At 59.6% G+C, this 17,895-nt stretch overlaps 1 protein-coding gene across 2 annotated transcripts in view; it reads left to right on the top strand.

Moving 5' to 3' along the window:
• LOC102446370 (alpha-2-macroglobulin-like protein 1) overlaps positions 1 to 17,895 on the top strand; it is a 53,352-nt gene that overhangs the window by 32,769 nt on the left and 2,688 nt on the right. For both annotated transcript variants that reach the window (XM_089773957.1, XM_089773956.1), the window contains 17 exons: positions 197 to 248; positions 833 to 977; positions 1,690 to 1,915; positions 2,178 to 2,304; positions 8,581 to 8,702; positions 8,844 to 8,895; positions 9,427 to 9,501; positions 9,897 to 10,073; positions 10,368 to 10,449; positions 11,014 to 11,170; positions 12,132 to 12,206; positions 12,665 to 12,824; positions 13,511 to 14,016; positions 14,123 to 14,247; positions 15,604 to 15,694; positions 16,107 to 16,175; positions 16,527 to 16,629. In XM_089773957.1, coding sequence (XP_089630083.1) covers positions 197 to 248; positions 833 to 977; positions 1,690 to 1,915; positions 2,178 to 2,304; positions 8,581 to 8,702; positions 8,844 to 8,895; positions 9,427 to 9,501; positions 9,897 to 10,073; positions 10,368 to 10,449; positions 11,014 to 11,170; positions 12,132 to 12,206; positions 12,665 to 12,824; positions 13,511 to 14,016; positions 14,123 to 14,247; positions 15,604 to 15,694; positions 16,107 to 16,175; positions 16,527 to 16,629 — 2,344 coding nt within the window. The remainder of the gene's footprint in view (positions 1 to 196; positions 249 to 832; positions 978 to 1,689; positions 1,916 to 2,177; positions 2,305 to 8,580; positions 8,703 to 8,843; positions 8,896 to 9,426; positions 9,502 to 9,896; positions 10,074 to 10,367; positions 10,450 to 11,013; positions 11,171 to 12,131; positions 12,207 to 12,664; positions 12,825 to 13,510; positions 14,017 to 14,122; positions 14,248 to 15,603; positions 15,695 to 16,106; positions 16,176 to 16,526; positions 16,630 to 17,895) is intronic.

Raw genomic sequence — 17,895 nt, 5'->3', positions numbered from 1 at the left:
AGCTGGTGCTGTGGGGAGCCGACTTAAAATCTGGTTCCCCCCAGCACTGTCTCCTGCCCCCTGCCCCTCTGCCTCTCTCAGAAGCAGCAGCGCAGGCGAGGTGGAGGTGGAGGTGGAGGTGCAAAGCAGACTCTGTCTGTGGTGGCCTGGGCTGGCCATGAATAGCGGCTCCTGACGCTTTTTCTTTCTCGCCCAGGATGCAGCTTTGACACTTCTCACCAACACCCGCATCTGTGAGCATGAACGAGGTCAGTGCTCTGGGAGCTTCCATCCCCTGTGGTCAGCAAACCCCAACCCTCTCAGCCCCCCAGGGGAGATGGCCCCAGGGGCTCCTGCATCGGGCCTGGGACCTGGGTTCTGATCCTGGTTCTGACAGTGCCCTTGGCAGATCCATTGTTCTCCATGGGAGGGGGAGGCGGGTTTCTCCATTGTCCTCAATGGGCCTCTCTAGGCCTCCCTGTCCCAGCTGCTCAGTGTGGCTAATGACTGGTCCATCTGGGCGGGCTCTGGAGGGCAATGTACCATTAACCCTGCGTGGGCAGAGGCCGGGCTGAGCTTGGGGCTCCCAAGTTACAGCCACATGCTGAGTCCACTGGGGTGAGCTGCATGTAGGACCCCCAGCCTGGCCCCTCCAGCCCAGCCCGGCCACTGGCTGCTCCAGTCCAGACAGACCTGGGCAGGGGCCAGTTCTCAGAGCTCCCGGTGGCCATGTCCATCCCCAGAACGGCCCCAAGCATCGAAACTTTCAGGTGCAGACACATGTGAGCTACGTGACCCCACCCCCCCGCAAAGCACCATGGGGTCCCCTCACCCCCCTTTGGATCTTTGCTAGGCTTCGGTTGGGAAGTATGTCGCTATAGGAGAGAGGAGCCCCCACGGATCGTTGCTCAGACAGAGCTAGGGCCCTGTGCCCAGGCGGAACCGGCACCGCATACGTACTTCCCAGAGACGTGGCTGTGGGACCTGGTGGCTGTGGGGTGAGTGAGGGGCTGTCACACACTGTCCCTGCCAGGCCTCCGGGCCAGACCCTGGGAAGCAGCCGCTCCCAGATGCAGTGCCCTGGCGGAGGGGGGAGGACTGCCGGCATGGGGCTGGTTCCAGCTCCTGTTGCCAGCGGAGAGGAACCCAGCACAGTGGCAGCAATAACATCCCAGCGCCGAGGAAGAGCGAGGCAGAGTGCTGGGAGCCTGGGGAGCCCTGGGACCCTGCATCTCACCAGCAAAGCGGGTTCACCCCAGCTCCTGCCCTGCTGTTCCCTGGGGCCTGCCGGTGCCGGCAGGTGGTTTGTCACCCTGACCCCAGTGCCCCTGTGGTGTTTCCATTCCTACCCACTGCCCAGATGTCAGCACTGAGAAGGGTGGGGTTTGGACCCCTGGGGGCATTGAGAGTGAACATGGAGGGCAAGTGGGAGGGCGGGGATCCCAGCAGGGGAAATTCAGGCTTGTTCCCAGGAATAGCCCCTGACAGGGAGTTGTGTCCAGCTGCAAAACGGGAGAATGCTCATCCCATGGGACACTGAGCCCAGCCCAGGATGCCTCGCAGACGCTGGAGACTGGCCTGTTTCTGGGCACTTGGCTCAGGGCCCCAGCCCAGGGGAGGGTCGGGCCGGGACGTCTCTGCTGGCTCTGCCAGTGGGGCTCCCCCAGGGAGGCTGCGTCTGATGCTCTGTGTGCTCCTGTCCGTGCCCAGCGACGGGGGCTCGACGGACGTCCCGCTCTCGGTGCCCGACACCCTCACGCAGTGGAAAGCCGGGATGTTCTGCACGGCGGAGGGGGGCTTTGGCCTCTCCCCGACGGCCACCCTCACAGTCGTCAAGCCCTTCTTTGTGGAGCTGGCCTTGCCGTACTCCGTGGTCCGGGGAGAGGCCTTCACCCTAAAGGCCACCGTCTCCAACTCCCTGCAGCAGTGCATCAAGGTGAGCGCCGCCCGGGGTGCCGTGCTGAGCTGCTGGGGCCGGCGAGCTGGGGCTGGGGGCTGGGCAGCAGCACAGGCCAGGCAGTGGCACTAGCAGCCCCTGGCTGTGATCTGGACACCCCACAGTGACCCTCAGGAGCTCTAGGGTCAGTATATCTTGGCAGGTGAGGCCTGAGCCTAAGAGGGGCCCCATGTTGCCCTGGAGCTGGCGCGTGTGAGTGCGGCCCCCACACTCCTAAGGGGCTCTCATGTCGGATCCACAGGTGCGGGTGATGCTGGCGAAGTCGGCGCAGTTCCAGGTGCAGGCGGGTGATGACGGCGCCTACAGCAGCTGTCTCTGTGCAGACGAAGGGAAAACTTTCCAGTGGGAGGTGACGGCGAGCAGCCTGGGTAAGGGGCGCTGGGGCTCTGAGCCGGGGGAGGGGTGAGAAAAGCACGCAGGCGAGGGGCTGCCAGAGAAAGGCTGCCTTCATGCTAAGCAGGCAGGTGGGGCCTTTGCAAGTGGCTGGGGGTGTTACTGGGGTCTGCAGAATCCACCGCAGCGGTAACTTTACAGTTTGAGTGGGAGCTGAAATTCCCTCTGCTAAAAGACGAATGCCAGTACGTATGAGTATCTAAAGCGTCAGTTCTTGAGATTTCAGCGTCCACAGACACAAGCAACTGTTCTCCTTCGAATAGTGTCCCTGTGGGTGCTGCATTCAGATCTCGGTGCATCCTCGCGCTGCTGATTGGAGATTTGGCCTAGCAGTGCCTTCCTGCACCACGCATATACAGTCACTTTCTCGCACTAGTTTTTCCCATTAGATAAGGACGTGGCATGATCCTCCCTCAGTTCTTTTTCTATTGTCTTTGGAAGAAGACGGAGTCACAGCAGTGCTCTCCTTTCTGACAGATAATTGAAAAATAATGTAGTTAGTTGACCAATTGTCAGTAGTTTTAATTAGCATAAGAATAGTTTCACCTTGTTCTTTAGGAAGGAAAGCAAGCAAGCAAGCAAGCCCTTCTTCCCCAGTTTTTTTCCCTTCTTCACTTGTTTCTCTCCAAGTTCTGATTCCTCACATTCTTTCTACATCCCAAGGTCTCCTGGCTTCAAGAAATGTGATTCATGTGTAAGCAGGGTCAGGATAATCTCTACTCGGACATCTGGTGGTGAATTGTGGCGGGTGGTGCAAAATGACTTCAGGGGCTGATCTTGTTTGCATAGGCACACCCACCCCGCCTAATATGTGCTCACAGCAGCCCAAATGGTCACTTTGGCCACTGTGGGATCCCCAGTCTCTCTGTTATTGAGGCAGGGGGGATAAAGTGTTGTTACCCTGATTATGCAAATCAAGGACAGTGGAATAGTAGAACTGTTTTATGACAGAGGGATTCGCCATAAACTAAGTAGCACTCACTAGACAAGGGGCTAGTTAGTTCCAAGCCCAGTCAAACTGAAAGAGGCTGGGGATAGGTGTTTGTACCCGGTAGTAGGGCCCTATCTGAGGGCCTAAAAAACAGCAATTGCACCCCCTCCTCTCTCCAGTGTGGAATATTGGAGCTAATTTGGATTCCATTAGGAGTCTAGTTGCAAGCTGCTGAGCTGACTTAACTGTGGGCCAATGTTTTACTAGTACTGGGGCTCCTCTACTATGAGCATGAGCTGAGCTTGCTGAAGAGCTGAAATCACTGTGTGCTGTGGGGAGCCTGAAGTTATACTGCTGAGCTACTAGCAGAGCAGTTCGTGGGACAGCTAGTAGAGCGGTTGTGGGAATGACCGGCAGGCAAAGGCGGCCAGCAGAGCAGCTGGCGAGGACGACCGGCAGGCAGCCAGCAGGAGTGGCAGCAGGCAACCAGTGGAGCAGCTGCAGGAACAACCAGCTGGTGGCCAGGGGCATGGACTGAGACGGCTGGCGGAGCAGGGCAGTTCATGGGATGGCTGGAGCGGCTCACGGGACAGCAGGTGGAGTGTGGCGGAGTGACTTGCATTGACGGTGGCAGCAGAACCTTACGGAGAGGCGGAGCCCGTCATCAGGCCACGTAAGGGCTATGTCTACACTGGTGCGATCTGGCGCCAGATTTATGCAAATGAGGCTAAGCGTGGAATATCACCGAGCCTCATTTGCCTATCTAATGAGCTGCCATTTTTGCAGAAGAGGCTCTTGCGCCAGAAGGAGCTGTCTACACTGCTCCTTTTTGCGCAAGAAAAACCCTCTTGCGCAATGCCGTTACGCTGATTATTTTCAGGAATAACAGCATTGTGCAAGAGGGTTTTTCTTGCGCAAGAAGGAGCAGTGTAGACAGCTCCTTCTGGCACAAGCGCCTCTTCTGCAAAAATAGCGGCTCATTAGATATGCAAATGAGGCTTGGCAATAGTCCACACTTAGCCTCATTTGCATACTTCTGGTGCAAGATCACACCAGTGTAGACATAGTCAAGGTGTATCAACCCCCTCCCCCTTCTTTCCACCCAGGTTGGGATGGTAAAACCCTGCTGGGTGAACTTTTGAACCCTGGGGCGGCACTGACCCGGGGCAGAGACTTTTGGGGTGTTGGACTTTGGGTGATTTTTGGGTTGCTGGACTCAAGAGACTCTTGGGGTGTTGGACTTTTGGGGACTTTGGGTGATTCGTGGCTGGGGATGGGTCTTTGCTCATGTTTGGTCTATGAATCCAAGTTATGGTGTTTTCCCAATTTAATGCTGATGTCAGTTACCTCATGTTGTTAAAGATTTACTGCTATACCGAGGCTCTATGCTTGCGAGAGGGGAAGAATTGCCTCTTTGAGGCGCCCAGGGGTGTGTGTAAGATTTCCCAGGTCACTGGGTGAGGGCTCGAGCCGGTGTTGTATTATGCTGTTGGGAAAAGACCCCTAGATACTGAACCCGGCCCTTGCTGATATTAACTCGATCTGGCAGAAGGGTTACACATGTCAGGACTCAAGGCTGGTTTCTGATGGACACGCGTCCTGAATTAAATGCCTGGGCAAAAGCAGCATATGTAAAAGTGCCTGTTTTGTCACAACATGCCCGCCAGAGCGGGGAATCGGTGCGGAATGAGGCTGAAGAACCTCCTCTGGGAGGAATCCCTCCAGCCTCTCAGGGTTAACTCCCCAGACACACGGGCACACTCAGCGCCCTGTGCGAGGGTGATTTTATTTCCCCACAAATGCTCTCAAGTGCTGCAGGCTTCTGCGGCACAATCACTGCTCACCACATCCTGGGCCACCCGTTCCCCGGTGCTGTCCGCTTCCAAAGACCGACCTCAGCTAACAGAGCTGAGTGAGAACTGAAACACTCGGCTCCCTCTGAGGCAGCTAACTAGCTGGCACTGGCAAAAGAAGATACGCCACCACCAGCAGCTACAAGCACCCCAGCACTGAATGAGCCACTGGTAGACGGAGGTAAAACCAGCAATGGCACCGGATCATAACAAAGCGTCTAAAAAGACACATCACTTACAAAAAGCCCCAGTCGGGTGCACACTCTCCACCGGTGCATGGAGCACCTTCACCACGGTCCCCAGCGCTACCTCACTCTAGCCCGTACAGACAGAGTGTAGACGTTTTTTCCACTTTCCCACACCAGTGTCACCATGAACTAAACATGGCAGCAGGCACGGGAGTAGATTTGTGTCACATCATTCATCCCCAATGGGATCAGCGGCTTCATGGCGCTCCACCTGACACCATCGTTTTCAACCGCCCCCGCATCTTCCATGGCTTAATCACCCATAGGCGTATCCATCGCAACAGCTTCAACCTCAGTGACCTCTCTGGGAGACATGGCACTAATATCGCCCCCGCTCCTCCCATCACCACCGCTCCCAAGATATACCAGCCTCTACACCAAAGCATACAGCTACATGGTCTCCGGCCACCAAGGCTCATTCATCACCTTCGTCACCCATCCTTCAGTAACAACCCAGGCAGACCCAGCACATGACGATGAGAACTTACCTCAGTCCAGTTCCGAGAGCTCCTCACAGGTCCTGCAGTCTTCCACAGTTACAGAGGAGGCAGTTTTCCAAGTTTCACCCTGCAGACGACCTAAAACAATTTCAAGAATTATTCAAACACGTGGCTCAGTCTCAGGAAACTGCACTGCAAGACAAACAATATCAATTACTCAAAATACTCCTCCCGGCTACATCATCGAAGATAGCATTGCCCATCAAGGAGGGTATCTTGGAACCATTGGGTGTACTGTGGCAGATGCCAGCTTCTACTCCCCCCACCAACCACAGAATGGACAGAAAATACTTTGTTCCAGCCAAAGGGATGGATTTTCTATTCTCACATCCTCACCTAGAGTCATTGGTCATGGGCTTGGTTCATCACAAATCAAAACTCTCCCAATACAAATCTAGATCTCAGGCGAAAGAGCACAAATGCTTAGATCTCTTTGGTCGATAAGTATACTACTCCTCCACCCTCCATCATCAAAGAGCCAGTCCATAGCAAAGACAGCTCTTCAGGCTGCAGTGGACGGGGCGGATTCAGCAGCTAGGATCACTGCAACAGCAAGAGTAATGTGCAGGGCGCCATAGTTACAATCATGGGGAGTCTGAAAGAATTACAGACAAAGGTGGAGGACCCTCCTATGACGGACCGAGGTGCCCCGCACTCTCGGCAGGGAGGCGGCAGGGGTGGGACAGCTGGAGCCGCAAAGCAGCGGAAGCGGTGATGGTTCTGCAGCGCATGCGCTGGGTGTGGGGATGGCCCCACTGGTGAGCTGCATCAGCGTGTAGCAGAGAGCCTTTCCTGAGGCAGCCGGCAGCCAAGAGTGGGGAGTGGAGCCGACGGGGGATGCAGAACCGTACCCACGGAGAGGGGCATGCTTACAGGGTAAGTAGGGGGAGGAAGCAATGTGGACGGAGGGGGGGGGGAGTGACCATCCCACAGATGCAGTGCATCGAATACAATCTTCCATCCCCGCCTGAGACCCTTTTATCAACAATGGGCCTTGATCATGTGACGGACCGGGCCGTGTCTGGGCACAGCTGAGGGCGTCCGCTCAGGGTGAATTGCTCAAATCCAGGGCTCCTTACAGCCCCCAGACTGGTGACCTCTCCAAACAGGCCACAAACCAGTCCCACAGAGCACTTCAGCTGCCTGCCTGAAGCCTCACGAGCAAAACCCCTCCGGCACCCCAGCAATATCCGTGCCCCAGATGGCCCTGGGCCTCATACACAGGTGGGGGGTCCTAGCACCCAATCCCACCTACCCCGAACAAGTTCTGTCTGGTTCCAAGAAACCAGCCACAGATTCTTGGTCAATTTACCCTCTGGATCTTACCCGCAAATCACGCTGGGCCAATCCTTTAGCATCTAAAACTAAAGGTTTATTATCACAAGAAAGAAAAGCATGAGAGTCAGGTTGTTAAAGAATAGTACGTTACATGCACCGAATCTCCCAGTCTTCGATGCAGGCTCTAGCAGAGATGTTGCAGCTGCTGGTTTAAAAGTTCTTATTGCGCATCCTAAGATCAGGATGGGTCCACAGGTCTTTCGGGCCCTTCAATCCCTGCAATGCTGCCTCTGGGATGAAGTGCTGAGCTGAAGACAAAATGGCATCGACCACATGGCCTCTTTATACCTCCTTCCTGGCCTCTTCTTGTATGCAGCCAGTCACCTGGTCAGAGGCCAATCTCTGTGTTTCCTGCTGGCTGCTCTCAGGTGACAGCCCCCATTCTTTGGGTGTGTCTTTGGCCCATCAAGTGCCATTGTCCCACAGGGCCTGGCTAATCAGCCTGTCCATAGCCATGCTTAACCACATTCAGAGAAATATTCAGCTTCCACACAGATTACAGATTCCTACCTTCACACACAGACATTATACACTCACATAAATAGCGTACATAAGATCAGCAAACAATAAGCTCCCATTCAATACCCCACATGGCTCCCTTTTATACCAATTTCTGGGGCCAACACCCCCACCTAGGGGTGCAGCAGCGATCTGGCTGCTTCCCTCCAATTCGGTAATGTGACAGATCACAATGGACAAACAAAACCCTCCCTCCCACTGCAGCGATTCCAAACACCCCGCGACCTGACCGAGGAGTCACACGCCCCCTCCACACAGCTCGCACGTGTCTCCAAGTCCTGGGACACACGGAGGCCACAACTTTTTTTTTTTTTTTTTTTTTTGGAGTGGAGCCCCCATAAAAATGTCGCCCGTCCCTTCCCTAAAGCCTGCTTTGAAAGCAACCCCCAGTGCGCGGTGCTCTCTTCTATTAGCACATGGGGCCTAATGCTCATAATATGGCTGCAACTGGCTGGCTCATGCTCTGCGGGGGACCCCCCCCCATCAAGGCTAATGGAGGCAGAAGGGGGAGGGGCATTAGAGGCTCTGTGCTGCGAGTGAGGGGGAGGAGCAGGAAAGGGTCCCTCAGGACTTGATGCGAGATGACAGGAGAAGAGATGGGAAGAGATGAGGGGTGGGGGGAAAGAACACCCTGCAGAGAAACCCCTTCCAGCCTACGCACCATTTCCCAGTCACCACCTCCCTCCGCCCTGCCCTCTCTTCTCCCCCAGTCTCTATCTCTCGCCATTTTCTCTTTATTCTGCTTTTCTCTCCCTTCTCCTCCTCCCTCTCCCTAGCAGTCCCCTCCCCTCTTAGACCAGGGCACTCTCTTCCCAGGGAGGGCGTGGGGCTGTCTAATGGGCATCTCCGACTGGCTCCGCAGGGGAGGTGAACTTCACCGTCAGCACGGAGGCCCTGCGCACCGAGGAGCTGTGCGGCAACGAGCTGGCCGTGGTGCCGGCCCAGGGGCGAGTGGACACCGTGATCCAGCCCCTGCTGGTCCTGGTCAGTGTCTGCTGGGGCCTGGGCTCAGCGGAGGGAGGTGGGGTGGCCAATCCACCGAGTGTGCACTTGTGATTGACCTTTGTCAGGCTGTGACGTGCAAGGTGCTGTCTCCTGACTCTCTCTGATGCTCCTTCCCAACAGCCGGGGGGGATCGTGGAGGAGAAGTCGCACAGCTCCCTGCTCTGCCAGGAAGGTAGGAGCCCAGCGCCTGTCTGGGGCCAGTGGGGGCCAGTAACTCAGGGAGACTCCTAAGAGGTCTTGTGGCTGGACCAGACCAGGTGCCGGCCAGGCCAGTGACCTGCCTGTGACAGGGGCGGGGCCCAGCTGCCCGGGGAAGAAGCTCCCACTAGTGGGCAGTTATGGAACCAGCTGCCATGGGCCAATGGCCCGAGCTCCTCCTCCCGAGTCTCACTGGGCCTGTCGCACCAGCTCCTCCTCCCGTCAGCCTGGCCCACGTGTCCTAAGCTCCCTGCAGAGCTCAACACAAGGGCCCTGTGAAGCCAGAAGAGGGGCCGACCCCACAGGCAGGGCCCTGCCCTGAGAACCCCGCCCCTCCCCCAAGGCCCTGGCGTACCGCGGCGCGGGGAGCTTGGGACCGAGTGAGGGGTGGTGACCGGGCGAGAGCCTGGAGGGGTGGGTGGAATGGGGGGATCTGATTGGCTGCAGGCTGGGGCAGGCTCCCATCAGGCCTTTCCGGTTGTGTCTTTGCCTTTGTGTCTCGCAGCGTCCGAAGAAATCTCCTTGCAGCTGCCTGCGAACGTCCTGGCGGGGTCCGAGCGGGCCCACGTGACTGTCCTGGGTAAGGAATTCCCCTGCCCCACCCCTGCCAGGGCGCGGTGCCTGCCCAGCCAGCCCGGCTGTGCCCAGCGCTCCGGTCAGAGAGCCAGGGCGTCACGGACAGGAAAGCCCCAGGAGGTGGAGTGGGGGCCTTGGGCTGGGGCAGGACTGGTCTTGCAGTCTGTGCTCCAGGGCCTCGCCCAGCGAGGGGCCGCAGACTCACACGGTGGTGCCAGGAAGCTGTGCCAGGGCATTGGCCTCTGGGCCATTCCTCACCAGCTACCCACGTAACCCCCCAGGCTGAACTGAACTGGGGGCTCGGAGCCCTGGATTCCAGGGCTCCAGGGACACGGAGTTAGGGCCGGGCAGCTGTTGTTCAGCCTGATCATTCTCTGCTCCCCGACCCCTTGGTGGCAGGAGACATAATGGGCGCGGCTCTGCAGAACATTGAGCACCTGCAGCCCATGTTCTTCGATGATGGAGAACAGAACATGGTCCGGTTCGCTCTCAGCATCTACACCCTGAAGTACCTGGAGAAGAGCGGGCAGCTGAGCCCGGAGATCAGAGACAAGGCCCAGGGATTCCTGCAGAGCAGTGAGTGTCCTGCCCACCTCCACCCCCACCCCCTGGGTATGCTGGGACCAGGGCAGGGCCTGTCCATGCCATCTCTGGGCCCGGGTTCCAGTCCAGCCCCAGCTCTGGGCACTGGCTGGTCAGGGAATGGGATCCTGGGCCTTTCCTTTCTGGGCTGCAGCTCCCACCCAGGTGCATGTGGAGTGTTTTGCTCAGGGGTCCGAGTGAGGGGGAAGGGGTGTGGGCAGGCTGGAGTGGATTCTAGTCCATTCAACGAGCAGATCCAGGACTCAGTGCGTCTCTCCCACCCCGCAGGGTACCAGCGCCAGCTTCACTATAAGCACAAGGACGGCTCCTACAGCGCCTTCGGGGAGAGCGACTCCACGGGCAACACCTGGTGAGGGGCTGCCCTGCACGGGCGAGTCAGGGCTCTGGGTGGGGACAGGACAGACATGGGCTGCAGCCTGACCCCCAGCCCCACTGTTATTCCAGTTCTGCTCCCCACACAGCTCTGCCCCACGGCCCTCTCGCCGATCCCCCAGTCCCACCCTGGGTTCCCCTGACAGCTCTGCTCATCCCCCCATATGCCGAATCCCCCCCAACCCTGGCCCTCCACATGCCTCCTTCTTGGCCCGCAGCCTCTCCGGCAGAGGGTCCCTCAGCCCCAGTGGCCGAATGCAGCCCCTGGCTTGCTTGGATCTGGCCCCCAAAGCTCAGCATTGGGGAGTCTGTGCTGGCACCCCAGCTCCCAACCCACAGGGCTGGAACACACGTCTACTAGCCTGCCCCCCCGGTTCTGGTGTGCAATGGGACCAAGGGAAGGGTCTTTCTCCTTCTCAGTAAGGGGCGTCTCTTTGCTTCTCACTTGTGTGCAGTCCCCCGACTGATTTTTCTGTGGGTCAGTGGGCCCCACCTCAAAATGGTTCCCCACCCCTGCTGTAACGGGTCTCTCCTCGCCCAGGCTGACGGCCTTCGTCCTCAAGTCCTTTGGTCAGGCCAGACTCTACATCTCCATCGACGAGAAACACCTAAAGGATGCCCTTGGGTGGCTGCAGCATCACCAGCTGGAGAGCGGCTGCTTCCGCAGTGTGGGGAAGCTGATGAACAACACCCTGCAGGTGGGAGGCCGGGGGGATGGGCTAGTGGAGGGAGAAGCTGGAAAAGTCCCTGGGGCTCCCCACGGCAGATGGTTGTTGTAGCCTGGTTTGGTTTGGGGGTTTCCCTGGGCTTTAGTGGCAGCTGAATGGCCTGGGCAGCCAGGTCAGAGGGTTTTTTCAGGAGGGAGCAGCCCTGGTCCATCCACCCTGGCTCCTGAGCAGCCCAGGCTCCCAGCTGGCACCGAGCAGACCCCACACCCATTGCATGGCACGGAGAGCCTGGTGGGCCCAGCCTGGCCCTGTAGTCACTTGACTCCCATGACACCCCACACGGCTGGGTCAGAAGAGCAGTTCTGGTGCATCATGGGAGATGTAGTCCGAAGGACCCAAGTTCCAGGGCATGGGGGCACGGGGCAGGCGCACTGAATGTGGATCTGGCTTGTGGTGAAAGGTTTCCACTCAGTCTCCGATCCCAGAGGCTGCGGTTTGGGCCCCGCTGGTCCCCAGCCGTTTGCAGGGGCCGGGTCTATCTGGGAGGGCTGGGGCCACCCCCGGCCGGTTGGGAGCTAGGAGGAGACAAATCTCAGGCACAGTCTGGATTCCCGCGCGGGGGACGATTTAACGAGCCGGAGCTCGCCCGGGGGGGGCGAATCCCTCAGCCGCTGCAGGACCGGCCCCGCGTCTCCACAGGCGTCTGGGGAACGTCCCTGCAAACCCGCAGCCCGGCCCTGGCGCAGGGGCTGAGGGAGGATTTCACACGGGGCCAGTGCAGCCGTGGCCATGGAGCCATTGCCGCCTCTCGCGAACTAGCCCGTGGGACTCACTGCCACAGCCTGGCCTCCCGGGCTGCTACGACCCACATGGGCCTGACAGGCCCCAGCAGGAGGAGGGGCCCATGCAAGCCCCCCACAGCGCTGGAGCCAGATCTGCTGGCCCTACAGGCCTGGCCTGAGGCAGCTCCCGGTGTCTCCATCTCCCGCAGGGCAACATCATGGATGAAATCTCTCTCTCGGCTTACGTCACGGCAGCGCTGCTGGAGCTGGGGCAGCCGCTCACGGTGAGGCCAAGCCCTGCCTTCCTGCCGGGGCAGGGACCAGGGCACTGGGGGGGCTCAGGGCGAGGATATGGGGGTGTCAGGGAGATGTTCGGGGTACTGGAGATGGGAGGAGGTGTTGGGGGAGGGGGTGCTGGCAGTCTGTTGAGTTGGTACCAAGGCCTGGGGCAGGGTGATGTGGGGTGTTGGGCTGGGGGTAGGGCAGGGAGATTTGGCGGATGAGGAGGTGCTGGGCTAATTTCATGTCTAGAGCTCAGTGTGGGAACCTGGGTGAGGTTTGTGGGGGTGCTGGGTGTAGGTGACGGGGGCAGGGACGGGCTGGGACAGGTGAGAGCTGGCTGGCAGGTGGAGCGCTGTGAGGGTCCATGGGCTGGGAGCCGGGGGACACGCCCAGGCGTGGGGCGTCTCCCCTGGGCAGCTCAGCCTGATGGGGCGTCTGTTGGGTGTCTCCCCCGTCCCAGGACCCCACGGTGACCAGGGCCCTCCAGTGCCTCCAGGAGTCCTCGCGCACCAGTGACCTCTACACGCAGGCGCTGCTGGCCTACGCCTTCGGGCTGGCAGGGTGCACGGAGCTGCGGGACGCCCTTCTGCAGAGCCTGGCCCAGCACAGCGTCAGCGCCGGTACCGCAGCGCCTCGCTCCAGTGCCCTCCCCCCTGGCGGCCTCCAGACACAGGGCAGGGCTTGCCCCCCACGGCCCTGCCCACACACTGCCTCTGCACTTAGTGACGGCTCTGCCCTCAGCATTTTGGCTAGGCCCTGCTCCCCTCCTGTCTCCAGCCCTAGGGCCCCGCACTCCAGGACTCAGTATCCCCCTGTACCAGCAGTGGCCCCAGGCACAAGCAGGCTGAGCAATTGCATCTCATGGGGTCTCCACTTTTATCTTCCTCCACCAGCCGCTCATCTAATGAATGTGGCCTGTTTCCCGGGGGTGGGGGACAGGGATGGATTTTGGGTTGTGGGGGATATACCTGCTTAGGGCCCCAGTGGGCCAGCATCACCTCTGTCCCCGCGTCACCGCACCTCAGGCTTGGGGGGGTCCAGGCAGTCAGGGCTTTTGACTCAGCAACAGTAGTTCCAGGATTTTGAGCCAGAGACCTTACGCATGACCAGCCCAGTGGCCTCCTGTTATCCCTGTGTAGCCCTCCAGTGCCCTGGGAACCAGCTACTGTGTCCTGCCCCAGAGGCGGCTGCAGTCGATGGGGGGCAGGAATCCCTCTGGGCCCGGGTCCCTTTGCCAGGCAAACAGGTGACCCGCTGTGTTGTAACTGCAGCCGTGGGGCTGCCCTTCCCTCGGCCCCTCTCCTAGGGGGACAGCTCCACTGGCGGAGGAAGGTGAAGGCCCTACCCAGCCCCGGACCCCACTGGGACCAGGCCCCCTCGGCGGAGGTGGAGCTGATGGCTTACGTGCTGCTGGCCCATCTCTCCCTGCCCAACGTGTCTGCTGCCGACTTGGCGACCGCCTCCCAGATCGTCTGCTGGCTCAGCAAGCAGGAGAATCTCTACAAGGACTCTGTCAGCATCACAGGAAATCCCGATCCTGCTGCAGAGAGTTGGAGGCGGGGTCCTGTTGTCCCCTCGGTGACTCCCCTGCCCCAGGACACGGTGGTGGCCCTGCAGGCCCTGGCCAGATACGCAGCCCTGACGTACAGCGCGAGCGGGACGGTGTCGGTGACCGTGAGCTCCCCGGCCGGGGCCCGGCAGCAATTCCACGTGGAGAACGCCAACCGGCTGGTGCTGCAGCGAGCGGCCCTGCAGGAGATCCCCGGGCAGTACACGGTGCAGGCCAGCGGCAGCGGCTGTGTCTTCATGCAGGTGAGGGCAGGAGGGGCCCAGCAGTGAGTGGCTGTGCCCTGGGACTGCCCCACGGCTGGGCCCCACAGTGCCAGGCTCCGCCCCAACCCTCTCACTTTTCTCCCAGCTGATTCTGCGCTACAACGTGCCGCCCCCCAAGAGCGCCGCCACCTTTGAGCTGCGGGTGGAGACGGAGCCGAAGGAGTGCAGCGAGGGCGCCGCATCCCGCTTCAGCCTGGCCCTGCACGCCCGGTACCAGTCCGGCCCCCCACCCGCTGGGTCCGACGCCGGGGCAGGGACAGGCCCAGGCAGCGGGGAAGTGGCTGGACAGAGCTGTCTGTCACACTCACAGGGCACCCAACGGTCCCAGGGGTAACCCCCTTCTGTGGGGATCCGCTCTCCCCTGGGGGCTGAGCCCCTCCACCGTCCCCCACCTCTCTGAGCTCCAGCCCGCCTGGCTCTGCTGTGGGCCCCTCAGGGGGTCCCCTCGCTCTGTGTCCCGGGGCCTGAACCCCTCGCTTCTCCCTTCGCCCCTCCTCCCTCCTTTACTCCCCCTGACTGGAACCAGCCGGGCAGGTCACTGGGTACTCCCTCTGCAGCCCATTGGCCTCCCACTGGCCAGAACCGGCCATGTCGTCCGAGCTGGGTCTGCAGGTCCCCAATTACTTGGGTCTCCAAGCCACTGGCCTGGGTCCTGAATTCTCTCTCACCTCGTAACACCAATAACCCAGGGTATGTCTACACTACCACCCTAGTTCGAACTAGGGTGGTTAATGTAGTCATCCAAAGTTGCAAATGAAGCCCGGGATTTAAATATCTTCATTTGCATCTTGCTGGGCGCCGCCATTGTTAAAGCCCCGGTAGTTCGGACTCCATACTCGCGGCTACACGTGGCACGGAGTAGGTAGTTCTAATTAGGCTTTCTAATTCGAACTACTGTTACACCTCGTGGAGCCTAATTCGAACTACCTAGTCCATGCCGCGTGTAGCCGCGGGCACGGAGTCCGAACTACCGGGGCTTTAAAAACGGCGGTGCCCGGCAAGATGCAAATGAAGCCCGGGATATTTAAATCCCGGGCTTCATTTGCAACTTCGGATGACTACATTAACCACCCTAGTTCCTAGGGTGGTAGTGTAGACATACCCCCAGGGACACCGAGAGTCACCCTTTCTGCGTGCAAACCCTTTGTACTCCCCAACCCTCACCTCCACACACCGTCCTACTGCAGGGCTGGGGGGCTGGAAGTGCTGGCGGAAACATTCACCCCCAGGGCTCGTAGCCCCTTGAAATCATAGAATGAGGAAGTTGGAAGAGGCCTCAGGGGGTTGTTGAATCCAGCCTCCTGCCCAAAGCAGGACCAATGCGCCAGGCAGTGACAGACAGGTCCTGGGGCTGATCTGGAGCAGTCGGCTCCCAAGCAGCTCCTGGGGCCGCTGCCCCTTGCTCAGGCTGGCTGGGACACGGGGCGTTCACAGCCCAGGACAGGCAGAGGGCCTGAGATGCCTGCAGGGCTGAGAAGATGTGAAGCCTCCCCTGCCTCTCCACCCCCACTCCCCGGGTTCTGTACCCAGGGCTGCCCCGGCCTCAGCCCCTGGCTCCTCTTGCAGGTACAGCGGGGAGCGCTCAGCCACCAACATGGTCATTGTCGAGGCCAAGCTGCCGTCCGGCTACGTCCCTGCCAAGAGCTCCCTGGGGCAGGTGAGACCAGACAGTGCCAGTCACACAGTCCGAATCTAGGGACTGGTCCATGGGGAGAGCCCAGCCCCCCAGGAGAACACAGATTGCAGCTCTGACCCCCACAGAGCTACCCCCACAGTGCCCTGCCCCTGCAGCACAGCGCCTCCTAACACAGCCGTGAGGTGCTGCACAGCCCTGGGTCTCCCATCCTGTCACTGAGCAGCTCCTGCCCGTGACTAGCTCCCCTGCAACAGAGCGCCCCTGCCTAGACCCTCCCCCTCCCAGAGCAGCCCCCTAGTGACCTGGGGGGTGACAGCCAGGCCCCTGGGCCATGGGGGGTGTTTGGGGCCCCATGTCCCACCCCCAGCTGGGCAGTGAATCCGGTCCCAGCCCCTCCGTGCGAGGCTCAGCCGTTTCCTCCCCGCACTCCTAGCTGGAGAAGCAGCCCTTGGTGAAGAGGCTGGAGGTGCAGAAGGACCAGGTGACCATCTACCTGGACCAGGTGAGTGCTCAGGGCTCTGGTTGGCTGCGCCTCACTCAGGTGAAATCTCCCCCCATCTCAAGGGCCCGGTTTTCATGTAGGAAGGGGAGTTGGGACCAGCCTCAGCCAAACCGCAGGGAGGGGTGTGAAGGAGGCTGTGGGGAGCTGGGGGAGACTGGAGCCAGGCCCTGAGTGTGATGAAAGGGGTTTGCACGTTGCAGGGGTAGAACGGGGATTCGGGGGCGGATTTTCTCGCTGCTCCAGGCCAGGGGCAGAGGGAAGCTGGCAGGGCCGGGCCGCTCGCTGGGAGGGGGCTGGAGCTGTCAGTGCAGACGCTCAGCCCGGGCGTTCGCTCTGTCGCCCTCTCGGTAGCTGACGAAGGAGGCGGCGAATTTCACCTTCTCCCTGGAGCAGGATTTCCCTGTGAAGAATCTCAGAGCGGCCCTTGTGAGGCTGTACGATTACTACGAGCCGGGTGAGTCCCGCCTGGGGCCCACCCTGGACCCCCCGCTCCCGTGGGTACCGTGGCACAGTCAGTGTCCGGCATGGACCCCATCCCCGTTACCGCTATTCTGGGGGGCTGTGCCACACTCAGTGGGGATGGGGGGGAAAGTCACTGAACTTTCCCCCGTCCCAAGGGCCCCAGATGACTCAGGTCAGAGCCTTCCCAGGTTCACTCTGTGGGACTGGCTCATGGGCAGGGTCTCAGGAGCCCAGTGTTCGTCGGGTCAGTGGGGACACTTCAGCTAGTGTAAATGGGGCCGTCCCAGCTGTAGGAATCCTGCCCCTCCAGGGCCTGTGAGGAAGTGAGAGGAGGACCTGGCAGTGCAGGGGCTACACAAGGCCTTTTTGCTCAATTAGCCCCACCCCATTTTACCTGCAGCCAATGCTGGGCCTGGAGGGAGAATAAAAGGAGGGAACCTGGCTCAGTTTAGGGCTGACTAGCAAAGGGGCAGGAGCTGGTTCTGCCGTCCACAGGATCTGAGCCAGAGCTGTCAGCTGCAGGAGCACACAAGCCCTCTCCTCGGCCTGCCCAAATGCCCAGGTGCAAAGGGGGAGAACCAGAATCATAGAATCATAGAACTGGAAGAGACCTCAGAAGGTCATCAAGTCCAGCCCCCTGCTCTAGGCAGGACCAATCCCAACTAAATCAACCCGGCCAGGGCTTTGTCAAGCCCAGACTTAAACACCTCTAGGGATGGAGACTCCACTACTTCCCTAGGTAACCCATTCCAGTGCTTCACCACCCTCCCAGTGAAATCGTTTTTCCTAATATCCAACCTGGACCTCTCCCACCACAACTTGAGACCATTGCTCCTTGTTCTGCCATCTGTCACTACTGAGAACAGCTTCTCTCCATCCTCTTTGGAACCTCCCTTCAGGAAGTTGAAGGCTGCTCTTAAATCCCCCCTCACTCTTCGCTTCTGCAGACTAAACAGACCCAAGTCCCTCAGCCTCTCCTCATAAGTCATATGCTCCAGCCCCCTAATCATTTTGGTTGCCCTCCGCTGGACCCTCTCCAATGCGTCCACATCCTTTTTGTAGTGGGGGGCCCAGAACTGGACACAATACTCCAGATGTGGCCTCACCAAAGCCGAATAAAGGGGAATAATGACACCTCTGGATCTGCTGGCAATGCTCCTCTTAATGCATCCTAATATGCCATTAGCCTTCTTGGCTACATGGGCACACTGTTGACTCATATCCAGCTTCTCATCCACTGTAACCCTCTGCAGAACCA

The sequence above is a fragment of the Pelodiscus sinensis genome, chromosome 29 (genome assembly GCF_052426305.1).
Source record: "Pelodiscus sinensis isolate ZL-2025 chromosome 29, ASM5242630v1, whole genome shotgun sequence".
Taxonomy (NCBI): Eukaryota; Metazoa; Chordata; order Testudines; family Trionychidae; genus Pelodiscus; species Pelodiscus sinensis.
The sequence above is the reverse complement of the archived record's forward strand: the minus strand, read 5'-3'. Positions and strand labels throughout refer to the sequence as shown.